Below are 22350 nucleotides of genomic sequence, written 5' to 3'. Positions count from 1 at the left end.
TGCCAGACACTGGAGCACAATATACTGTAAGTGATTTTTAACTAAAAGCTAATGTGAAAATGGAATCGAACCCAATGTAAACATATTAAGTTTAAATACTATTTTCAGATGTTGTAAAGGGGAAAATGATTGTTCCTTGTCCTTAAATTCCTAGAGGACACATTTCTCCCTCTGAGTCATGATGTGATTTTAATTAGATTATATTTTATTGGACTTTTTATTTATTTTTTACAAACCTTAAAAATACTGCCTTTTTATACATGCGTGGAAGAAAATCATTTTTGAACTATTGTACTTGGGCAACTCATTAAAACCAATACAAAAACAGGAAAAGTTTATTTATGTCTTATCAACACAAGATGTAGTGTATCTCTAAAGTGCATTTATGTTCCAAAAAAAAATTATATAAAGTCAGCAGCACCAAGATGGAAATAAATACATCATTCAATAAAATAAATTATGTTAAATGTGACAAGAATTGTCTTAGCAAAAAAAATAATAAATCCCCCACTATTCACAATGTTCAAACGTGCAGTTTTGGAGAGCATCTGGGGCCAGGATTTACTTCTAACACTTTCCATATGCTCACTATTTCAGAATACTGCAATGTGTTTTCCAAATATCTCAGCTGACCATGTCAACACCTCCTGCAGAGAGAAGCAAGAGAAAAGGGGGGAAATTATTATTTTTTCCATACAAAATAACTCAACACAATCTTAATAGTTATACAAACAGGGTGTGCCTCTAAAGAGTTCTCTCGGAAGAGATGAGGAACAACATTGGGTAGATGCAAGTTTTTGTTGTTCAGTCTCTACTGTACATGGCTTTCAACACAATAAAATTAGCAATGCAAAGAATTACAGATCATTGCCAGGCAGCTGCGTTCTCTCTCTCTCTCTCTCTCTCTCTCTCTCTCTCTCTCTCTCTCACACACACACACACACACACACACACACACACACACACACACACACACACACCCTTCTAGCATCCCTTCTTATTTATAATCACCATTTAAAATTGTTGTTGTCAAAACTGTTGTGGGCTGAAATATCTAGACCAAGGCTATAATACTGATTTGGAAAAGAAACAAGGCAACTTAAAAATATATTGTTAGATCTACTGGTTGGCAAGAACAGCAACAAAGTTGAAAAATCCATCTTCGAGAGCTACTGGGCAGCCAAGTTCCATGCATGCTGGCTCAGTTTTGTTTCCTATATTTGAGCCTACATATGATATCCTTTTCGAGGTCTGTTCCATTGTTGTCACTTTATTCTACATTTCCTGTTGAGGGTGGTCACTGGCAAATTTACTGAATTCTAAGCTAAACTCTAGCCTGCCTTTGACTCTCATGGTGTGTTTCCACTTCTGGAGCTGCATTTCCCTTGATACGTTTTTAGCAATCATTGGTCTGCTTCACACAGTCATTCAAAACTAGGCTAATTGTGGGTTACCAAAATGAATCTGAGATTCCTGTCTTGGTATGGGTTCACACAATTATGCTAATGCCAGTAACCCACATTAAAACCAGATTCAAACTACTGTGTGAACCAAGCCAATATGTGATTGGTTTACAACTGGAGAAATGGGGGAGGAGTTATGGGAGCAAGTACTACCAATTCAGTAGTATTTTTAAAGGACTAGGGGTACGGTATGGATGACCATTAACTAACTGGTAAGTTATTGCAATGTCCACATAATTAAGCAAATTGACCTTTGGGCTGCATTCTCATACTCTGTGGTTCCTTGGTTGTCTCTGTCATGCTTCCAAGTGGTAAAGAGGATTTTCATAGAGCAGGTGCAGATAATGGGGTGAAATTGCTGTTTGTATCCACCCTAGATCCTGGCACAAGGCACAGAAATACATGGGAAGCTGTAGTGATCCATAGATTGCAAGTTCTCAGATCACTTTCAAGCTCCTAGTCATTGCGGGAGAGTCCTCGGCTTGGTTTTGGACAATAAGGCAGTTTTTACTGACTTAAATGGAGTCAGGCTTTCATCTTATATATGTCATATGACTTCCAAATTAAACTTAGAGTATAACTTTGTTTGTATTAGTAAGTGTATTTGATGCACATAACAAGGGTGTATAAAGATAGCCATTATATTTATGAAATTCTTGTCATTTATGAAACTTTTGAAAACCTGAGCATCTGTCAGAATTGTCACAACTCTGTATGACTTGGATTTGGGTGCTTGTGGTTTTAGATTAATAATGATGCTAAAGAGCAGTATAGCTACCTTAGGGCTGATTCACATGAGCCACTGGAGATGTTTCCATGTTGGGGCACGATTCCATGTGGTACCCATAACATGTTTTTCTCATTGTGCAGAGAAAAGGTGAACTGGAGATGACTGGCACTGAAACTGGGATGGCATGTTGTCTTTGCCTCTATCTGTGAATTGACACTGTTGGGAACAACTAGGATCCGATTGATGACTTAGGAAAGATTTTTGTATGAACTGAGTAGAAAACACAGGTGGCAGCTTTCAGCATTAACAGATGCTATGTACAATATGGCCTGGATGACACTGAGCTGTAAGATTTGATCTACCTTTATGACTATTCAAGAGATGCATGCTGCTGCAACTAAAACACTAAAGGTATTTCAATGGCCAGTGTGTTTCAGGGGCACTAAACAAAACTTAGGGCCCAACAACACATTTCGAGTCAGATGCCTCTTCTTCAGGAATAACTGAGCTCTTAAACAGAAGATACCTCAAGAAATTCTGAATGTCAGATAGCATATAGAATTGCTTTGGTTGTCTTAATGTAACTGGTTCTCCATGAAGAAGAGAAATCTGACTTGAAATACTAGGCTCCCTCTTCTCTTCATTGCTTTGCTTATGCATGTCCTTTCTTCAGTGTGTTGGAAGAACAAGCACGTTCACGTCTTACTGGTACTGGTTAACTTCTTTGATTAAACTGAAGGACCCCGTTGAATGTTGGTTAGTCCCTGGACTATACAGAAAGACATTTACACCTTAATGTTTCTAGTAGTGTCTAGGAAAGGAACTGAACAGCATTTTTAGGATTTGGAGGAGATGTTATGTGTTGAAAAAAACAACTGAAGACAACAGAGTGAATGAGAATATCTGGTTATTGTGAAAATGATCACATGTTTTCCTGGAAATGTTATCCTGATCTTTGAAGGCTGACTGTCACTTGATTAATATAGGAATACTGTCTGCCAACTCATTGGCATAAGTGTAAATATGCTTTTGAAGCTGAGAATCTGAAACTCTGCATTCCATTTGGCAGAGAAGGAATTTTGCTATTGTTCTTAATCATTTTCTTTTCTGAAAATCTGTCTTAAAACAAATATATCAGGTGTACAAGCTGTCCAAGGCCCTATTATGCTGATAAACTTCTATAATGAAGGGAAAAAATGCTTTGAGACAAGCCCAGATCTATAAATGCTCAGAGGGTTTTTTGTTTCCTTTGGACATAAGGCATTAGGTTGGTTCAACATTTCAAAACATTAGGCATTTCATGCAAAATGCTGTATTCTGTAGCTCACTTAAAGGTGCTCCTGGATATAAAAGCCACAGTAACATAAGTAATACAAATAAAAGTCAGAAAATTCCGTGGAGGGAGTTATTGTGGATAGCAGTTCACTTACATGAAGGGCAAGATATACACATGTGGTCTGCATGGAACCATTTTTTGCAGTTCGGTTCCAATTCAAACCAAATTCAAACTGAACCGCTGGTCTGTGAACTAGTTCAGTCAAACCGGCTGGTGGTCCGGTCCATTTAACTAAACAAACTGTTTAGTCAGTTCAACCCGGTTTGAGGCCTATGGTTGTAAAGGGGACTCTGGTGAGGATTCCCCTTCATATGCAAAGGGGAATCATGCCTTTAAAAGGTTTCTAAGGGTGGCCGGCGGGGGGAGGCAACAGCAAGAGGGCATCTTACTGGCAATGGCAGCAGCTCCTCTAAACTCTGGCGCTCCCCCAGTAGTGCATCCTGAGCCGTGGTGGCACAATTCTAGCCTCCACACAGGCCAGAACTGTGCTGCCACTGCATGGGCCATGCTGAGTTGTTGCGGGGGGGGAACGACGCCTGGGTTTAGAGGAGCCACTGGCAGCAAGGTGCCTCCCAGCCGCCCTTAGAATCCTTAAAGGCACGATCCCCTTCGCTTGTAAAAGGGAATCCTCACTGGATTCCCGTTTACAACCATAGCCCCTTGAACCGGGTTGAACCTTTGACTATTCATCAGGAGTTCTTGTGAACTTGGACAACTGACTGGTTGTGCATACTGAGTGACTATTGTTACAAAGAATTCAGTAGGCCTATGTATGAGCTATGCATGTAATAGGTACAAATCCAATCCAGGGCATGGGCTGCTTGATGTATTGTTATAAATTTTATGAGATAAAAGAGAAATACTGTTTTGGTGCAATGCAATTATGAATATATTAAAGAGTAGGCCTTTGACCCTTGCTGTGAATTGTTCCATCCCAAATGAAATCCAAAATTGTCCTAAATTGTTTTCTTGGAACCTAAACAAGGAAGGATGCTGAAGGTCTCATAATGGTCCCATAACTGGTTGAAATGCTTGCTGAGCCATGAAGGACACTGAGATGCCTTCGGTCATTCACTATTTTATACCCTAACCTATTTCACATAGTTGTTGTGAGGCTAAATGGGATTTTTTTCAATATAATTTTTGCCCTGAAATCCGTGGAAGGCAGGCAGGGGACAAATGTGATACATGTGTGCTTGGAACTGTTAGAATGTCTGTTCCAAGAATTTACTATGAAGCAAAACACTGCTATATTTTCTTTTTGAGCTAAGATGAATGAAAGAGAGTGTGTGTGTTCTCAAGTTTATTTCCAAAAACTATCCTATAGAATCCATGCAAAGCTAGCAGCATTTTAGCTTCAAAATCTGTTTCTCTTTTTAAAAAGCCCTTCCTTGTCATACATGAAAGAAACATGTTTCTTTACCCCCAGGGTAATGCTCAACATTTTTCAGCAGCAATGTAATTGTTTGACAAGCTGACAGCAAAATTTGAACTGAACTAACAAGTCCTAATGGCAGGGAAAATATTATGGCAGAAGGCTGGCCAGTGTTAGCAGATATTATAAAGAAAAACTTTCCATGTTCTCCCCTTAAGGTTAAAAACAGTAAGATTTTTTTTAATTAAACCCTGTGAAGAAAGGGTATGTTGTTAAGTCAGAAGGGAAACAACATAGTCTGCTTTTATGTGGGTGCAAAATTTAAGTGAGGCTTATATCTTCCCTTCTTAAAATTGAAGTGTTATTCATTTTAGAAAAAAAATCTTCTGGATTTTTTTTTCACTTTTAGAAATTGTAATAGACTTGATGCATTTTAGTGCAAATAGAAATATTTATGTGAAAACTGGCTCACCTCCCAAGACAAGTAACTATGGTAGGTAGCTACCTATGACCTGAATCAGGGGCATAAGAGCCTTGAATGTTGTTCATTTAACTTTGATACTGAGCAATCCACTATGTGCCATAGACGAACGGTGTTTTTGTTGCTCCTCTCCCCATTTCCAAATTAGCATTTACTTTGGTAAATTACCTTAAAGCAGAGGGGAGTTACTGCTGTTTTAGAAGGGGGAAACTATTTGAATCTTCCTTCTGCACGTGATGCAGAAGAAATGGGAAATCGAGATGGCCTTACCACAAGGAAAGGTAGACTACTTTAGAAGTCATTAAGGGTGGTAGTCTGGGAAAGAGAGAGATCTGCCCCACAGGTGTGATCCATCAGGAAGTTCTCTATCTTTGAGCCCTTTCTATCCAAGAGTCAAACAGCCCTGGTTTGCTTTCATGAAGCTTTGCACAGGGCGGTTTCTTAGCAGACTCTGCCCCAAGTTAATAACTATTTGGGGTTTCCACTTTAGGCACCATGCGGTCTTGGGCCACCCATGGAGTCTTAAAATGTTCCCTTTTTCATTACAGATGGGGGGGGGGGAATTTACCTTGTCGTGTAACATGTGCAGTAAGAACCATATCCGAGAGAGGCATCTTTGCCATTCCACTACCAGACCATCTTGAGCTGAGCCAGGCTGAACGAACCCTCCGCTTTTTCTTCTCTTGCTCCTTACGTTTCCCAGGCTTCCCTTTCTTTTTCTTCCCTGGTGTCTTAAGGGGCTGCTCTTTGTACGTCTGAGCTTTGTTGGTCTCTTGGGTCAGGTATTTGCCCTCGTCATCACTGCAGCATCGGGCAGCATAGTTCTTTGCAATTGTGGAAGGTTTAGGGTTAGGCGATACCTCTGACATAGCTCGGATTTCTGCTGTGTTAACCCCTTCAATTAAATTTTGCAGGAAGTTTCGTCTTCGTATATCTTGCAAAGACTTGCCTTTGTCGTGCAGCAGCTGATATTCTGATACTGTCCTTTTGCTGCTTAAAAAAGCAAACCCATATTTTATTACAGTGACAATGGAATGTTGTTGTTGTTGTTCCAGTTTGACAAAACCCATCCCTTCCTTTTTGGTAGGTGCAATAGCCACAATAAAACAGCTCATCATGCCTGCTTCCTGCCTTTCCCCTCCTTGAGGTGGAACTAATATACCTCCTTGTATACCTGCTACTTTTGCTTAGCCATTCCCTGCAGAGATGAAAAACCTAAACTGGGAAAAGTGGCTGCTTATCTTACTCATTGAGCTGTCAATTATCAAAGAACAGCTAGAGACTTACATAAGCTTGCTAAAGACATGGGGAAAGGGAATACCAGAAATGTTTCTAATGTTTCCATGCTCAGTCACCTGCTTCCTTAAAACATCAACTTCTGCTTTCTTGACTCCTTGGGCATGTATTTCATGATTATTTATTGCAAAGAGATTATTTATTCCTTCCTTTAGCTTTTAAGACATTTGTGTTTTGCAACCTTTATCTCTACATTCACTATAGTGCCTTGCCTTGAAAGTTGAGGTGTTTGACCTCTAGGTAAAGTTGCTGTGTTATCTTGCATTATGAGAATGTGCTAAACCACTGCAAGGTTCAAACCAGGGCAAGAAGTTTCTCTTCCTTTTAAAGAGAAAGGAACCTGCTTGTGATTGCAAGTACTTGGTGAAGTATTTGGCAATTCCACAACAAAAATGTTGCTTCCAAAACTTGATAAAGGAGTGTCAAAGTGCAGAGAATGTATTAATCCAACAAGTATTGTGGGATTTTAGATGAATAGGAGTGGCCGACTTCTGAATGCTTTCTGTTCTCCAGATAGTGGTCTGGGGCCGAGAAATGTATTCTGTCAAACAAACTGACCAGGTGGGTCAGTACCCATAATAGTTATTGAGGTCATTCAACACAACTGAGAACTGAGTAGGACAAGGGTCCTACCCAGGTTTGGGAGCTGTGTGTGCTCCCAGTTTTCAGTTGTGAGCGAGCAAACAACTAAGTAGTGGGGAGGAGAACTGATTGTGTGGAGTCAAGGTAAGAGGAAAAGCTGGGTAGGACAGCACTGTCCTACCCAGCTTTCATACCCAATATCTGACCAGGTAGGATATCGCTGTCGTACCCAACCTTTCCTCCTACCTTGATTTCACGCAATCACTTCTCCCTTCTCCTACCTAGTTTGCTCCCACACAACCAAAACTTGGAAGCACACACAGCTCCAGAATCTGGGTAGGACACTTGCCCTACTCAGTGTTCAGTTGTGTGAATGACCTCATAGAGTATCAGGAAGGACTTTGTTTGGGAGGCAGTTGCTCTTCTGTCTCTCCCTTTTGGCTCCTTCCCTATTGCTTTCAAACATGCCACTGTCTTTCCTAGTATCAAAGAACAACCCTTGACACAATCTCCCTCTCCCGCCACCACCCAGGCTCCTTTCTGCCCTTTGCTTACAAACTCCCTCCTGGAAGGTGCTGCTTACTCCCACTGCCTGGATCTTCCCCCTACCCAGCTCTTGATCCCCTTTAAACTGACTTCCGACTGTCACCATATCATGCTGCTTCTCACATAACACCACTGCAAGAATAAGGCCCTTCAGCAAATACTCTAGTCCACACCCTTGTTGTCTCTTGCCTTGACTACTGCAATATCCTTGCTTCTGGACTTCCATTCACACATCTCAGTCTCTTTACCTCCATCCAACAATCTTTTGCCAAAATCATTCACCTCTCCTTTGCACCACCTACACCACCCTTCCTCTTAAATCCCCTCTCTGTTTTCCTGTCCACTTCCAAATCAAGCATAAGCTCCTTTTTCTTCCCTGCAAAGCCCTTCGTGGTCATGTTCTTCACTATCTCAGCTCTCCTGTTCTGTTACTCTGCTCCCCATGTCCTCCACTCCTCAAGATCCACCATCCTCAACTGTCTCCACACTTTCTTCCCTGCTACCTGTTTTGCTTAGAACTTCCTTCAAAGCCCTCTTCCTTCCCCCATTCCTTCCTGCTGCTAAAATTCAGTATGTGTAACTGAAACATTCACATATTCTTCCCCTGACTCAGTTTTCCTTTCCCAACTACATTGTCACCTTTGTACTGATATCTGGATTATGAGCCCTTCAGGAAGAGACCTGTCCTCTCAGTCTTTGTAAATTACCAGTTACGTGCTAAATAAACAATGATACAAATTTGAAGCAGCATTTTTTCTTCTTCTTTCAAGTGAAAGTGTGGGCAAACCTATTACCATTCCTTGATTAGAATATGACAGGAGTATTGGAAGCCAAATAAAGATGCATTGAAACTGGGGTGCTTTAGAGACCATATATAGCTTGCTGTTTGCCAGCTGGCCGTCACTAGTGTAGGATGGTCCTGGAATCCAAGCTCTAGGCTAGTACAGAAAAAGCCTAGAAGTGAGACTACTTGCTTGATGCCTGTGCATCTTCTGTTAGCCATAGGACCTTAAAGATCTGCACTGCAGCATTCACCTTTTCAGTACTCATCTTTTCCTGTGCACAGCTTAACGTTTTCCTATCTTTCTTTAGGGGCAGCAGCAGTAGCAGCCTACATCTTACTACTGACACTTTTGGCTCATCCAAGCTTTCTCAATTGTAGGATAGTTAGGCAATGGCTTAACCAGAAGTTTTGCAAGCAGTTCATACTGGAACAACAAAGAGGGAAACATGGTCCACAGAAACCATATTGCGGTCCAACAGGTGATCCAAGAGCTCCCTGGGAGATAATTAATGATGGGAAAATATGTGCTTCTCCCTCAGGGTAAGGTGGATGCACTGTGAACTGCAGGAAAACTGGGAGGTGGGATTGTAGGTCTGTTTTCCATGCTTGCCACAATTAGCTGTCCTCCTAGTCCACTTGTAGTTGGAGCTAAGCCATTCACATAGTCTCATTCATTGCATGAACATATGATACTATGATACTACTATGATAAGTGAAGGAATATCTACTGGTCTGGGAAGCTGACGTCACAGTTCTATTTTGCTGACAGTTAATTAACAAGTTTCTTGATTAAGCAGATTTGTTAACCTACTACATTGGAGGGCATTCAGAGACGGTAGTGATAGTGAAAATATCAAAGGATTCCCTTTCATGTTCAGTCCCTTAACTATTCTGCATTTGGTATGAGAACTAGACAGAAATTGGCAATTCTCTATGTATCTCAGAGCCTCAGTAGTCCTAAATATTAAAATGAAACCCAGACAATCACAACCCTCATCCCTACAAGACTTATTTAACGACCTTGGGGCTTATTCATACATGCATTAATTTATCATTGTTTGATGACTAGCTGCAAGATGTATGAATCAATTCAATTGAAAAGTGTTATATTTGGGGTTATGCCAAAAAGACAAGATAGCTAACGTGGCAGTATATTAGGCAGTGGCAATATATTGGTCAGCTCAATAAAAGTGCATGTGTTTCCCAGCTCAAACATTGTAGTACTCGCAGTTATATTGTAGAGGAAACCCCTTAATTTAAGGGTTGCTTTAAACCATAAAGTGTTAATATTAGGAGTGTATATTTACAAAAAACCCACCCTCATACATCATGGACATGCAAAGAGCCGGAGGGAAAGATGCACTAAGTAATACTTAGCATTATGTATAGTGCTTTTTGAATGCACAAAGTGCTTAAGGTGAATTTTCTTGATGTAATCATTACAGCAACAATAACCCTGTAAGGTAGGTATTATTACCCCCATAGTGCAGTTGGTGAGTTGAAGTTGCAAGGGAATGGCTCAACAGTATCACCCTAGGTTCCATTTTCGGTTCTTCTGCCAGTCATCTAGGAGCTTTAACTCCTCTTGTAGAAGCTGCACTGTGTGTCAATATTCCACTACTGACAGTTTTCCCTCAGCAGTTTATTGACTTCACAGTCATTCCACCAATGGTGACCAAGGGACACTTTAGGCCATTATATAATTTAAGTATGGTAGAGAGCCACCTAATGGTACAGTGGGGAAATGATCTGATTATCAAGCCAGAGATTGCCAGTTTAAATCCCTGCTGCTATGTTTCCCAGACTATGGGAAACACCTATAGCAGGCAGCAGTGATATAGGAAGGTGCTGAAAGGCATCATCTCACACTGCACGGGTGATGGCAATGGTAAACCCCTCCTGTATTCTACCAAAGAAAACCACAGAGCTCTGAGGTCGCCAGGAGTGGTCACAGACTCGATGGCACACTTTACCTTGCTTAATTTGAGAGAGGTTTTTCTGCTTTATTCTGGTATGTTTTATCACAGTCGCCAAGTTCACTGTGCAACCCAATCCTATGCATGTTTACTCAGAAGCAAAACCTACTGAATTCAGTAAGACTTTCTTCCATTTCTGTGCTGATAAGATTGCAGCCATAATCTCATCTTTTTAAAAAAAGGAGACATCTCCACCTAGATCAGTATAGAGGACCTCCTTGTAAATAGTTGAAATCCTAGATATCTGTTTCCCAGTGCAATACAGGCCATGTTATACAACCTTATCAGTCTTCAGTATGTATTTCCAAAATACTCTGTTGAATGACGTACAATAATAATTGTGCCACAGAGGGTGGGTTTCTGTTCAAACGCTTGCCTAATACTTAGCATGCACATCTGGTCTCAAACAACTTCTCTCCCATTTTATGAGACTGCATAACATTACTTGGCATTATTCTGCACATGGGTTTTATTACTCACCCAGACATAAAGATTATATTTTGCCTGACTTTTTCCTATGTATATTGTGAAATCAAAGTTATTTCAAGTGAAAAATCTGGCAAATAGGAAATGCTTCAGTCTAATCATTCTAGCAATTTCTCTGTGTATCAATTGAACTATGCATCTGGCTGAAGAAATGTGTGGAACACAAGAGCAGCTCACCATGAGGCAAGGTAAACTCAAAGTTGTGGATCTGAGACAGCATGGAAGAGCGTCTGAGACTTCAGGTGGCAGGAGGCAAAACTCTTGGCAAGGTTTAAGGGCCACTCTTTAATTAATTCAAGGTTATATTGCAAAAAAGCAATATGTTTTAAGAGGTTGCATTTACTTTTTAGTCACCAACATCATAACGTGATTAACACAGGTCAAACAATCTCTTTTTCATAAACACACACAATTTTTAGATAAAATTAGCATGTGTACATTATGTACATATATATGGTTCATAGACCCTATACGTTGTAATAATCTGTGTATAACACCAGTGAGTTGGCCATAATTATAGGCACTTCTGAGGAATAATCATGTGTGGCCTAAAGAGAGGGTGAGAGGCTCTTCTATAAATATCTACCCCCTGTGCTTTTAGGTGCCAAAATGTCTTGGGGTAGACCTGGTAAAATGGGTTTTTAAAAACACCAGAAATAACATGTGCTATGATCAATTTTATTTAAACCCTATCTCAATGCTATTTTTTTCATCCCATATAATCACATGAAAGATCACACTTCTAAAATGTGTTTAATCACTGGGTTGGATTAACTGAGAAAATAACTTCTAAAAAATAATTCCAATAAAAATGAAGATGTAGACATTGTAAGCATAACCCACTAGAGGTCTCTTCCAGCCTACTATGAAATAAGCTAACTTTCTAAATGAAAGAAGTCTGACCCCAAACCAGATGCACTTAATGCAATGCTAACATGTGGTGAGCAATTTGGAGAGAAGGGTTGAGAGCTTATGGTTTCTCACTGCCCAAAGGTACCCACACAAATTACTGTATACATTGTATGTCGCATTCACAGAGCCATCATTCAATCTCATGTGCGCGGCCCTGACTGCTATGAATGCAGCGTCATAACTATGCTGGTTGGATTAAGCTGCTAATACCTAACAAAAAAGAGGTTAACCAGTCATTAGAAACATGTCCACTCTTAAGGTCTTAATTGCCATACTTGTAAACAGTCATCCTGATCCTAATTCTCTTCCATTGACTTCTAAAAGAACCAGCTCTTTCTAAGTGTAGCTTGCCTTCTATTCCCTGCCTTTAGGGGTACATCTGCTAAGAAACTAACTCCAGAAAGTGTAAAGATCTATAAGATACTTGGTGCATTTAGTGGTGTTTTCATTTTTATTAGGCCTTCATTTGCAATTTACTCTTTGATTCCATGGTTGGTGCTTGGTTTGAGGTGTGCAGTGTAGGACAGGGCCAGAGATTTCTGGATCCCGTTCTTTTATGAGCAGCTTGCTGTGTTCTCTCTATCCTATCTACCAAGTGAAGTTACAAATTCTTAACTGTTCTTGGTAATAGGGCAATAGGTTTTTGTTTAGAAATACCACACATCAAGACTGATTCGGGGGAAGACAATATTTTGAGTATGGATTTTAACATTAACACCCAGGGTTGTGGGTGTGAGTTTTGCCTTGGCAGTATTTAAGGGAGAGGGAATAATCTGCCTCTGAAGGAAACTAGCATTGATTAATACAAAGAATTGTAGGAATGGTTCCAGTTCAGAATGCCTTAGCCAAGGGAGGGACTCAACACAAACCCAAACATGGATTTTCTTCATAATTATAGTGAGAGACACAGTTTAGTTTCCAAATCAAAGACTGCTCAAGGATAGGAGGCAAAAGCACAAGGCAGCTAAGGTTAATGGGAAGAGAATGTCCTGTAGCCTTATCTTCAGTACAACATTTTCTAGCACCCCAGTTGCCCAAGGAGGCTCAAGATTGTCTTTTGGAGCAAAGTTCATGTATATCATCTCTAGCCTAATTGGACTGGCTTTTTTGTTATCTAAAATAATTAAAAGGCAACTTGCCTAGTGCAATTCATGTCTCTATGTAAATGGAACACGGCATTATCTAGAATTTCTAGCAAAGTATATGACACTTTCTCCTGTTATAGCTCTTGTAACTCTGTTTGGTCACTTTATAACTGGCTTCTAAACTTTTTTTGAGACATCCCGCCTCCCCACCCACCCACACAATTATTAAGCCAGAGTATGGGAATTTCAGAATCATGGCTTTAAGTAACTACAGATCTACACACCAGCAGTATATATGTAACCACAGTGCAGGATTATTGATCTGAGTGGTTTCTTTGAGTTATGTATATGCTACAGGCATATGATTCACATTAATAAATATAATGGAAGTGGGTACATGCATGTTTGGGGGTCTGGTTTCTGACTCAGATTCACTTATCTCAATACCTCGCTTTTTTCAAATCAGATATTTAACTCGAACTGGAGAGGTAATGCCAACTGACAAGCCCAAATGAGTGAGGGCAACGCCTGTGCTTTAAATGTGTATATTCTCCCATGGTGCAATCTGCATGCCAAAATGCCTATAGCACCCTCTTAGCATCAAAAGTCTGTAATGTCTTGCTGTTGTCGCTTTCTTGGGGATGTAATCTGAATACAGTCTCTCTGTGTGTGTATATGTAAACACACACAATTGAAGCTCCACTTCCCCCGCTCCGCTCGGTGTCCTTTAAGGGTGGCAATTGTTCCTCTTATTTGGTGCCAGCAGGCAATGAGTGAGATTTTCCCCCTCCTCCTCTGAATATTGTAGTATTTCTCCAAACATACTTGGGGGGGGGATAAAACTCTTTATCATGGAGACAGTGGCGTTAAAAAAATGTAAATCTGTGTTAAAGAGGAAAAAGTTTACCATTGGCCATTGTGCTTTAAAAAAGAGCATTCATTTTCTGTTATTTTATGACAAGTTTTTTTTTTTTAAAAATAGTTCAATAAGGTCAGTAGGAATGACCAACTGAACTTCTGTGTTAAGAAGCTTCAACACTTTTTCCTGTGAAAAAGTGAAATGCTACTTGTAGAAAGTGGAGATCAATTCAATTGCTAGGGGACGTGAAGACGATACTGAGCTAGATAGACCAATGGTCTGACTCAGTGAATGGCAGTTTCCTATGTTTCCTATCTTAAGCACACGTGTAGTCAAAAAAAACCTCTCACTACCCCAACCCCACCCCCATAATTCGAATGATGAGGATGAAGACACTTACAGTCTGCGGCTGTTTCCTTCCAGTGATCGTCCAGAGGAGGGTACACAGTAACTCAGGAGAAAGACTACGACGCTCCACTGTTGAAAGAGTCTCGGGAACATTGTCGCTCTGTTGTGGGTCTTTGGAACCTGCAAAGAAGAAGTCCAGATGAGTGTTTGTGCAAGCAAAGGGGAAACTTCTAAGCTGGGATAGAGAGCTCGCTCCATACTGATATCCTTCCCCCCAGCCCAAGTCAGGCTAGGATTTGCCTAGGTGGACAGAGGCAGGGACCAGAACCTGCAGATGATCTGCTATTTCAGAGGTTCATGCTGCCTGTTGCTGAGGGAGGGAGAATCTGCCCAGCCTCTGCTCCCCACACAACAAAACCCCCCAACCCCACAGCCCTTTAGCTTCTTTCCAGTCTTCTATTGGGGATAAAGCCATGCATCTGCCGTCTGAATACCTAGGAATTAAGGCTCAGGTCAGGCGCTTCCGGCAAGTTGTCTCCTCTTCTCTCCTCTCCCTCAAGCCCGTTGCGCGCACACACAAAGCGATGTGAAGGGGAGGAGGCACTGCAGCCTCTGGGAGACCTGCTAGAGGAGGAGGGCAGGGGGAGGAGGAAGAAGAGGCGGCGGCGGCGGCGGCATTTTTGCAAAGAGATGGCGCCCTAGAAAGGAACATGTGCCCAGAGCCCCAGTGCTGGTTGCAGCCAGAGAGCCGACCCAGCCCTTGGCAGAAGACCACAGGCCTCCCAGGCGCGCTCCCACGCCCACCAGGGCTGCCAACAGGATCTTCTGGGCTCCCGAAGCTATGTGGATTGCGATCTCTGGTGTACTCGTGCACTCTCGCACACTTTGTGGTAGAGCCGTGAAGTGGTGGACTATACCACTTCAGGCTGCAAGCGGCGGAGCGGATTTCCAGTGCTTCTCTGTGTCCCTCCACCAAACGTTCCCTACAGACTGAAAACCAGAACAGCTGGGAGAAGGCAACGTAGCACGATCTTTCTGACCTGTTAGTCTTCTGCATGCAGGGAGGTGGTGTTAGCGTGGAACGTTCAGGTTCTGCAGTCCGTATAATATTCTATGTTGCCACTTGAGAACGATTCCGCATTTGCTACACGTGTAGATAAAGCTTCAGGCCGCTTCAGCGATCCTTGCCCCACCCCGCCCGCGGAATCCCAAAGGGTTAATCTGCCCAGTGCCCACACCCCACTGCTTCTCCCCACTCGCGGGAAGAACAATCCTCATTCGCAAAGCACCTTCTCAAGGTTGGGGGGGCAGAGGCCCCCACCCCACCCACAGATCCCCCCACTTCACCCCACCCACAGATTCCATCTCCCTAAGACCGCCAGTTGCAAATCCCCACCACTTACGAGCTACTGATTCCAACGGTGAGACAAGGAAGGGAGGGCGCTCAATCCACCCCTGTGGGAATCCTCCACGCAACCACTAAGCCAAAAGTCTGTGGAAAGTTTTCCCCTCCTTCTCTCTCCCGTCACCCATGGAAGCCAAAGGCGATCAAACCCCACACAGCGAGGCGGTGCAAAGCTCTCGCTGACAATTTACACTGGGGGTGGGGTATGAAGAACCCCCTTTTCTTGTTTAATCTTCATATGTGAGAAAATGCTCGGGGCTGGAGGTAGTATTTCGCGTTCGCCAGAGCCCTGAAGAACAGCTGTGAACATCTGGAGCCTGGCCAGCCCCCCCTTCCTCTTCATTATTAACCCTTTCAGCCCGACTGGTTTAGGCTCCTGTTTCTTCGCCTGGGATCTCTCGCTCACATGACAGCTCAGCCCAGCGTGCGACTCAAGAGTTTCCCCGCCACCCCAGAAGTTATGTAAGCCCCCACAAAAGGCAACACAAGTCTCTTCTTTATTTCAGCTCCATTGCGCAATAACCTACCCTCCCCGTCCCCCACCGCTATTATGAAGTAACTGATATTAATAGGAGAGTAAAAATTATTAAGGTTGTGACTTCATTTTAATAAAAACTGATTTATGTCGCGGTCGCATACACGCCGGAGATCATGAATGGGTCTGGGAAGCTGTTTCACCAAAGCTTGCTCTAACATTTTCACGGGCTGTTTAAATAATGCGCGGCTGAAAACGGTGCTGTCTCCCTAGGCGCAGTCAGTCGCTAGAATTGCCTTGGAAAGGCACCTAACAGGAGAGAGCCCAAACTGTAGACAGGATTCAGCAAAATCCGTTTGAGCTTTTTCAACACAGTATATACTCTTTTTTCCTGGAAGTCAGCTCTGAATGTAGCCGCTGCTATATACACTGTGTCAACACTCTACTTGCTATGCTGTTGTAGTCTTTCAGATCAGCGGAAACTAATTAAGATATGTTACGTGCAGCCGCATCCCATCCAATATTGACTCCGAAGCCAAGTCCCAGGGAGTTCAACAGCTTCGGAGCTAACTCACAAGTAAGTATAGTCGGGATGAATGGGAGCTTGCACTACCGGTAGACTGCACTTTCATCCCGTTATCCCAACACTTCTTATATACAATCCGGTGAATATTTACCCCCACTAGGAATCAGCGCGCGCGTTGAGCAGCGATCACAGTCACTTTGTTTCCAGATGGCATCACAAGCCCGCCCCAAAGTCATAGTGGGTATTTTAAAATATATAATTAAACAACCGCCAGCAGGCATCAGATGTTTATTAAACGTTTAGTGCCTGCTGGTGGCTGAACATGAGTGACAGTGCACACGACCCACCCGAAAGTCTGCACTTTTTAAAAGCCCCATTGATTTCACCGAGAGAGACTAGAAGCAACTTGACGTGCCTTTCCCACTGACATAGCAGCGACTTCTGGAGCGTGATCTTAGTTTACGCGGCAGCAAATTCCTCCGCTGGCGATGGGAACCCACTCTCAGTTAAGTGTGGACAAGACTACAGTCGTGCCCGATGGGCATGTCCATGCGGAAGTAAGGCCTACAGTGTGTTCAATAGTAGGATCTACTCCCAAAGAAGTGTGCAAATGCACAGGACTACATCTCATTTCCTTAACTCTGACTGGAGTGTGCCCAATATTTGTTTACATTTTTTAAAAAAACAGGCAGAGTATACCACTCAACTACATTCTACACAGACAATTAATACAAGTATAGATATGCGCATGCGCTATACAAATACACAGAGCCTCCGTGACGGAGGAGTAGCAGCGTTCAGTCCTTAGGCTGACACATTGTCCAAAGCGCCCTAGCTTATTAAAAAGAAAGTCCACCCTCCTCAAAACAGATAGCGATGTTGTACATCACTTCCCCATTTATGGTACTGTCAAACATGAAGACCTATTGTACAGAACGACTGAAAAATCAAACAAATAGCTTTTAAAATGTAAACTTGGGAGTTGCCCCATCATTTCTTACTTCACCTTTTCCTTTAGCCCTCTTTGCCTTCTCAGCGATCAGCCTGGCCAAGACAAAGTTGATCTTCTCAGGAGTGGCTTCCAAGATGTATTAAGTCCTTTTTTCTCCCCTTCCCGCCCTCCCTCCCTCGGAATCAAGTCACAGGTGGAGAGATCTTTTCCCTCCCTCCAGTAATCCAGTCCTTAGGATTTTTTTTTAATTCTGCCTGGGAGAAATGAACAGATTTAAAATTATAATAATAAAAGCAGGTGTTTCCTTCCTCCTATTCTTTGAATAACTGAAAGAAAAGAGGAGAATTCTCTTAATATATATACAGAAATTGGGGTGGAGGTGGGGAGACCCCCTTGTTTTTGCCTATAAAGGAACACGTGAAGTCACACAGCCCCAGCCTTGCTGGGAAAGCTCCTTAAATGGGCCTTGGGATCACGTGACTTCCCAACCGGAACGCTGGACGCGCTCGGGAGGGTGGAGCTGGTTGGACGGCGACCGTCCCGTCACATCCATGCCTTTAGCAAATGGAGGTGAGAGGGAGTGGCCGCTTGCAACCGCTTATCGTCATTGGTCGACCTTACACCTACACGAATGCCGAAGCTGTGCGCTATCCCACTCTGGGGTTCTTTTCCAGCATCGTCACTCGCCTCGCTTCCCTTCTGTTCTGCTCCCTCTCCTGTAAAAGGCTTTGGGGCAATGCAGATGAGCTGCCTCTCTCTTGTCTTCAAAAGTAACCTTTGCTTGCTGGTAATTGCGTGTCCGCCTCTTCTAGCAGAAGTGGTTCTTTGGGCAAAACATTCCCCCCAGCACGCTGCTGCATGATTTCAGACCTGAAGAATGTTCTTATCTGATCTGTGTTTTTAAATCCTTCACTTCCGCGCGATTTGCGGGGTGGGGGTGTTGTTAAATTTTTGACATCCTTAAAAGCCAGTCACAAACCCTGGGGTGATGGAACTGAAAAACAGAACCCCTTTACCTTAACAAAACTCTACAGGCGATCCAAAAAATCCTTACACACCTTGATGCAGCTGTCTTCCCTTTTAAAGTCAGTCATCAAACCTATGGATGCTTAAAAAAAAATAAAAATCTAGCACTAGTGCCTTGGTGCCCACTTTCTCTCATTCTCGATATCCTAGCCTTGCATTACCATTACAGAAATCCAGATCTCCTTCCTCTCTGCCTTCCCCCACTCTATTTTAATTAAGTATTTTGTACACCACCCCAAACTCATTCACTGTGCAATTTACAACAAACATAAAATCAAACAGAAATCAAAACATTAAAACTGTTTATTTATCATATTTCTGTGCTGCCTGATATGTACATCTCTAGGAGGTGTACAACATTTTTAACCCACAAAAAAGCTTGGGTGAATACATGTGTCTTAAAAGTCTCTTTAAAAGCTGTCAGAGATGGGGAGGCTCTTATTTCAGTAAGGAGAGCATTCCAAAGCCTTGAGGCAGCAGTTGAAAAAGCCCACCCTTGAGTGGCCACCAAGGTGTGTCTGGACAAATTGGCTTGGAATACTGGACACCCTGGAAAGGCTATGTAGCTTTACAACCTGACCCTCTGCATGTTTAATCAGGAATAAGCCTCACTGCATCCAATGGTTTTTAATCCCCTGTAAGTGTACATCGGGTAGCGTCCTTAGTCTGGAACAGGAGTCCTTACTCTACAGCCAACACTCTTTTTCCAAACTACAGACAACTGTGTGAATGGATGCTGCCCACAGGACTGCATTCTTTACAACTCTAAGCAGGTGTGAAAAGGTCCATTGTATGGTGCTGGAGAAAGACCCTGTACAGAAAAGACAGAAATCTTTCACACATATCCCGCCCTCCGCACTGCCATACAACACAGAAGTAAAAGAATGAGTCAGGTACTTCTAGGATAAATGGAAAGGAAATGTCAGAGTTTCAGTTCATTGGACTGACAGGCAACTTAGATTTAAAAAACCATGCAGTACGAACACTAGAGATGTGCAATTCAATTTGACTCAAATTGATTCTTGCTAGAATTGGGGTGATTCAAGTGATTCAAGCTTGAATTGAATCACCTCCAAAATGAAGGACCTGATTTAAGGTTGAATCGCGTCACCCCCGATTCAACCTTGAATCAATTTCAGTTATTTGACTTGTGGGAGCCAATTTGTCTCCATGTTTTCCCCTCGCGGATTGGTTTTCTGGTAATGGCTTCCAATTGGCTTGAGATCTCCTTGCTTCTTGGTTGACTTGTCATTCAGATCAAGTGTTGGCATGGGCAACTGTGCCTCCCATTGACTGCGGGGGAGGGAGCAGGGGGAGGCCAAATGAGGGTTTTTGAAAATGTGCTTAAGGGGCTGCTTGGAGAAAGAGAGACAGAGGGCCATTTGTGCCTCAGGAGAGAAGGATCAGAGAGAGACTGCAGCAGCACTGAGAGGAAAGCAGAGACTGGTGGTGGTGATAGTGGTCTGGGCCTGTCTGCCTGCCCAATGAGTGGAGAGAGAGAGAGAGAGCCTGCTAGGCTTATCTGACTCTCTCTGTCTTTTTTTTTTTTTTAAATTCTTTTCATTTGCAGTGCCAACAACTGCTTTTATTTTCTACTTCTTTTTTAAACAACAGTCCCAGCAGATTGAATTGGGTGCTGGCTGCTTGGAACCCCACCCCCACCCCCCACCGTGCGCTCTCTCTCTCTCTCTCTCTCTCTCTCTCTCTCTCTCTCTCTCTCTCTCTCTCTCTCTCTCTCGTTGCTTGTAGCCAGCCCCCAGTGGCTTTAATAACTGGGGTGCTGTGCTGGCTTTTCCCCTCTAATTTTTTAAAAATTGTACCAGCAGCCCCCAGTGGCTTTAACTGGGTGCTGCTTGGAATTTTATTCCTTGTGTGTCCCTCCACTTCTCTTATTGCTTGTAGCCAGCCTTCAGTAGCTTTAATAACTGGGGTGCTGTGCTTTTAAAAATATTTATTTTAATTTTGCAGTCCTGCTGTGGCTTTTGCTGCTGCTGTCTGTGTACGGCCTGGTGGATTAATTTTTGGTTTTTGTAGGGCGGTGTGGTGCCCAGTCTGCTAGGCTCCCTCTGTTTCCCTTTATGGGTTGTTTATTATTATTTCTTGTTTACACAGTCAGACAGGTGTTATTGACTAGTTTGTTTTATCCAGACATCGAGTCCTTCCTAAGGACTTGGGATGCCAGAATTTTGTTATCAATATTGTTGTTGTTGTTGTTGTTGTTATAGATATCATTGCAAAATATAGTCTTTTCCCAGTAAAACTGCTTTTTGTAATTGGCTGATGGTGATTTCTGTGGTCCCTATGGTGTTGAGGTGCTCTTCTAGGTGTTTTGGAATTGTACCTAGGGCACCAATTTCTACTGGGATTATTTTATTATTGTTGTTTGTTGTTTGGGTGGGTGGGTGTCGACCTGCTGGCACCCACCTCCCCCACCCACCAGCTGTTGAGTCCCAGCGTCTGCTCAGTCCAGACTGCCACTGAGATCAACACCTGAAATACTCCAGCTGAAGGTGCCAGAAGTTGAGACTTCTAGCGTGCGCACTCACAGACACACCCCACCCCACCCCACCCCACCGCCTCCAGCACCTCCCTATATCGCTGCTACGCAATATAGGTGACTACAAATATATATTTACTAGGCACAGTCTGGCAAGCACACCGGTGGGGATTCAAACTAATAGCCTCTTGCTCCCTAGGCAAGCTGCTTTCCCACTAATTATTATGCGGGATGCCACCACAGTTAATTATTAGAACGTGGAGTTCTTTAAATAGGGCCTAGTTTGGTGAAGGATTAGGTGGGTAATAGCAGGTCTAGGACTGGAGGGATGGGTTTGGGTTAGAAAGGCCACAGTAATCTCCTGCTTTATGACCTCCCTTCCCTTAGATTAACTTGCGCCATTGTTACTTGGTCCTCTCAACCCCCCCTTCCCCAGAAATAAAGCTTGCTTCTTTATTTGGGGGGATTTAATTTTTTTTTTTAGCTTCTTTGTGTACACTGCAGTGCTATAGATAGTGCTGTGTGAGGCACACAGAGCATAAATAGATCACCCACAACTCCATACTCCCTTGAAGGTGCTTCTTCTCCTCCCACATCAGAGTCAGGGCTTAAATCTTGTAAAACCCCAAGTTGTCTGGGAGGGTGCGAGGCAGAGGCAGGAGTGGATTGCCACGCAGAGGGATGGGTGATGTTACTGGGCATCATGGGCAATGGCAAGAGGGGCTTACTTCCCGAGTCGTCCACACTTCTGCGGTGCCGCACAGGCTCACCTATATGGAGGAGCATGGTCCCGCAGAGCAGCCACCTGTGACAAGGAAGAAACTCTTCTTGTGTCAGTGGAGGAGGATTGTCATTGCCTGCTAGACCAGCTAGATCACTCTCTCCATCCTCCTCAATCTCCAGTGTGACACCCTAATCTGAGTGCAACCCCCCTAATCTGAGGAGGAAGTCATTCTGGTTGTTCCTGGACCTTCTCAGCCTCGGATGGAGGGTGGTGGTGGTGGCGGCCTGCAGAAAAAACCAGCAGCCCCACTACCAGCACCACCAAAATAGTCCCAGACCAAGAGCAGGATGCTGTGGGACCCCTTTGCCACAGTGACCCACACCATGCTCTCTGTATTCAATGCAGGACTCAGTTCAGTAGGGATAAGGATCCTAAGCATTTTGGGATGACTGGGGTGCTGTAGCACCCGCAAGAGCATCACCTGGG

The 22350-nt window shown here is 43.1% G+C and overlaps 1 protein-coding gene across 4 annotated transcripts; it reads right to left on the bottom strand.

The window, feature by feature from the left end:
• Positions 1-307: 307 nt before the first annotated feature.
• On the bottom strand, positions 308-18038 carry PTHLH (parathyroid hormone like hormone). Of its 4 annotated transcripts, none has more exons than XM_053251726.1 (4): positions 17672-18038; positions 14312-14439; positions 5954-6378; positions 308-647 (listed from the first exon to the last, which is right to left on the bottom strand). In XM_053251726.1, the coding sequence occupies exons 2-4, from the start codon at positions 14410-14412 to the stop codon at positions 625-627; spliced, it is 549 nt and encodes a 182-aa protein (XP_053107701.1). In that variant the 5' UTR covers positions 14413-14439; positions 17672-18038; the 3' UTR covers positions 308-624. The 4 variants fall into 4 exon arrangements, with proteins under 4 accessions (XP_053107701.1, XP_053107705.1, XP_053107704.1 ...); XM_053251730.1 differs by having other exon boundaries at positions 5954-6375; XM_053251729.1 differs by lacking the exon at positions 17672-18038 and adding an exon at positions 15663-16080.
• Positions 18039-22350: the final 4312 nt, after the last annotated feature.

This window comes from Hemicordylus capensis, chromosome 5, assembly GCF_027244095.1.
Source record: "Hemicordylus capensis ecotype Gifberg chromosome 5, rHemCap1.1.pri, whole genome shotgun sequence".
Lineage (NCBI taxonomy): Eukaryota > Metazoa > Chordata > Lepidosauria > Squamata > Cordylidae > Hemicordylus > Hemicordylus capensis.
The sequence above is the reverse complement of the archived record's forward strand: the minus strand, read 5'-3'. Positions and strand labels throughout refer to the sequence as shown.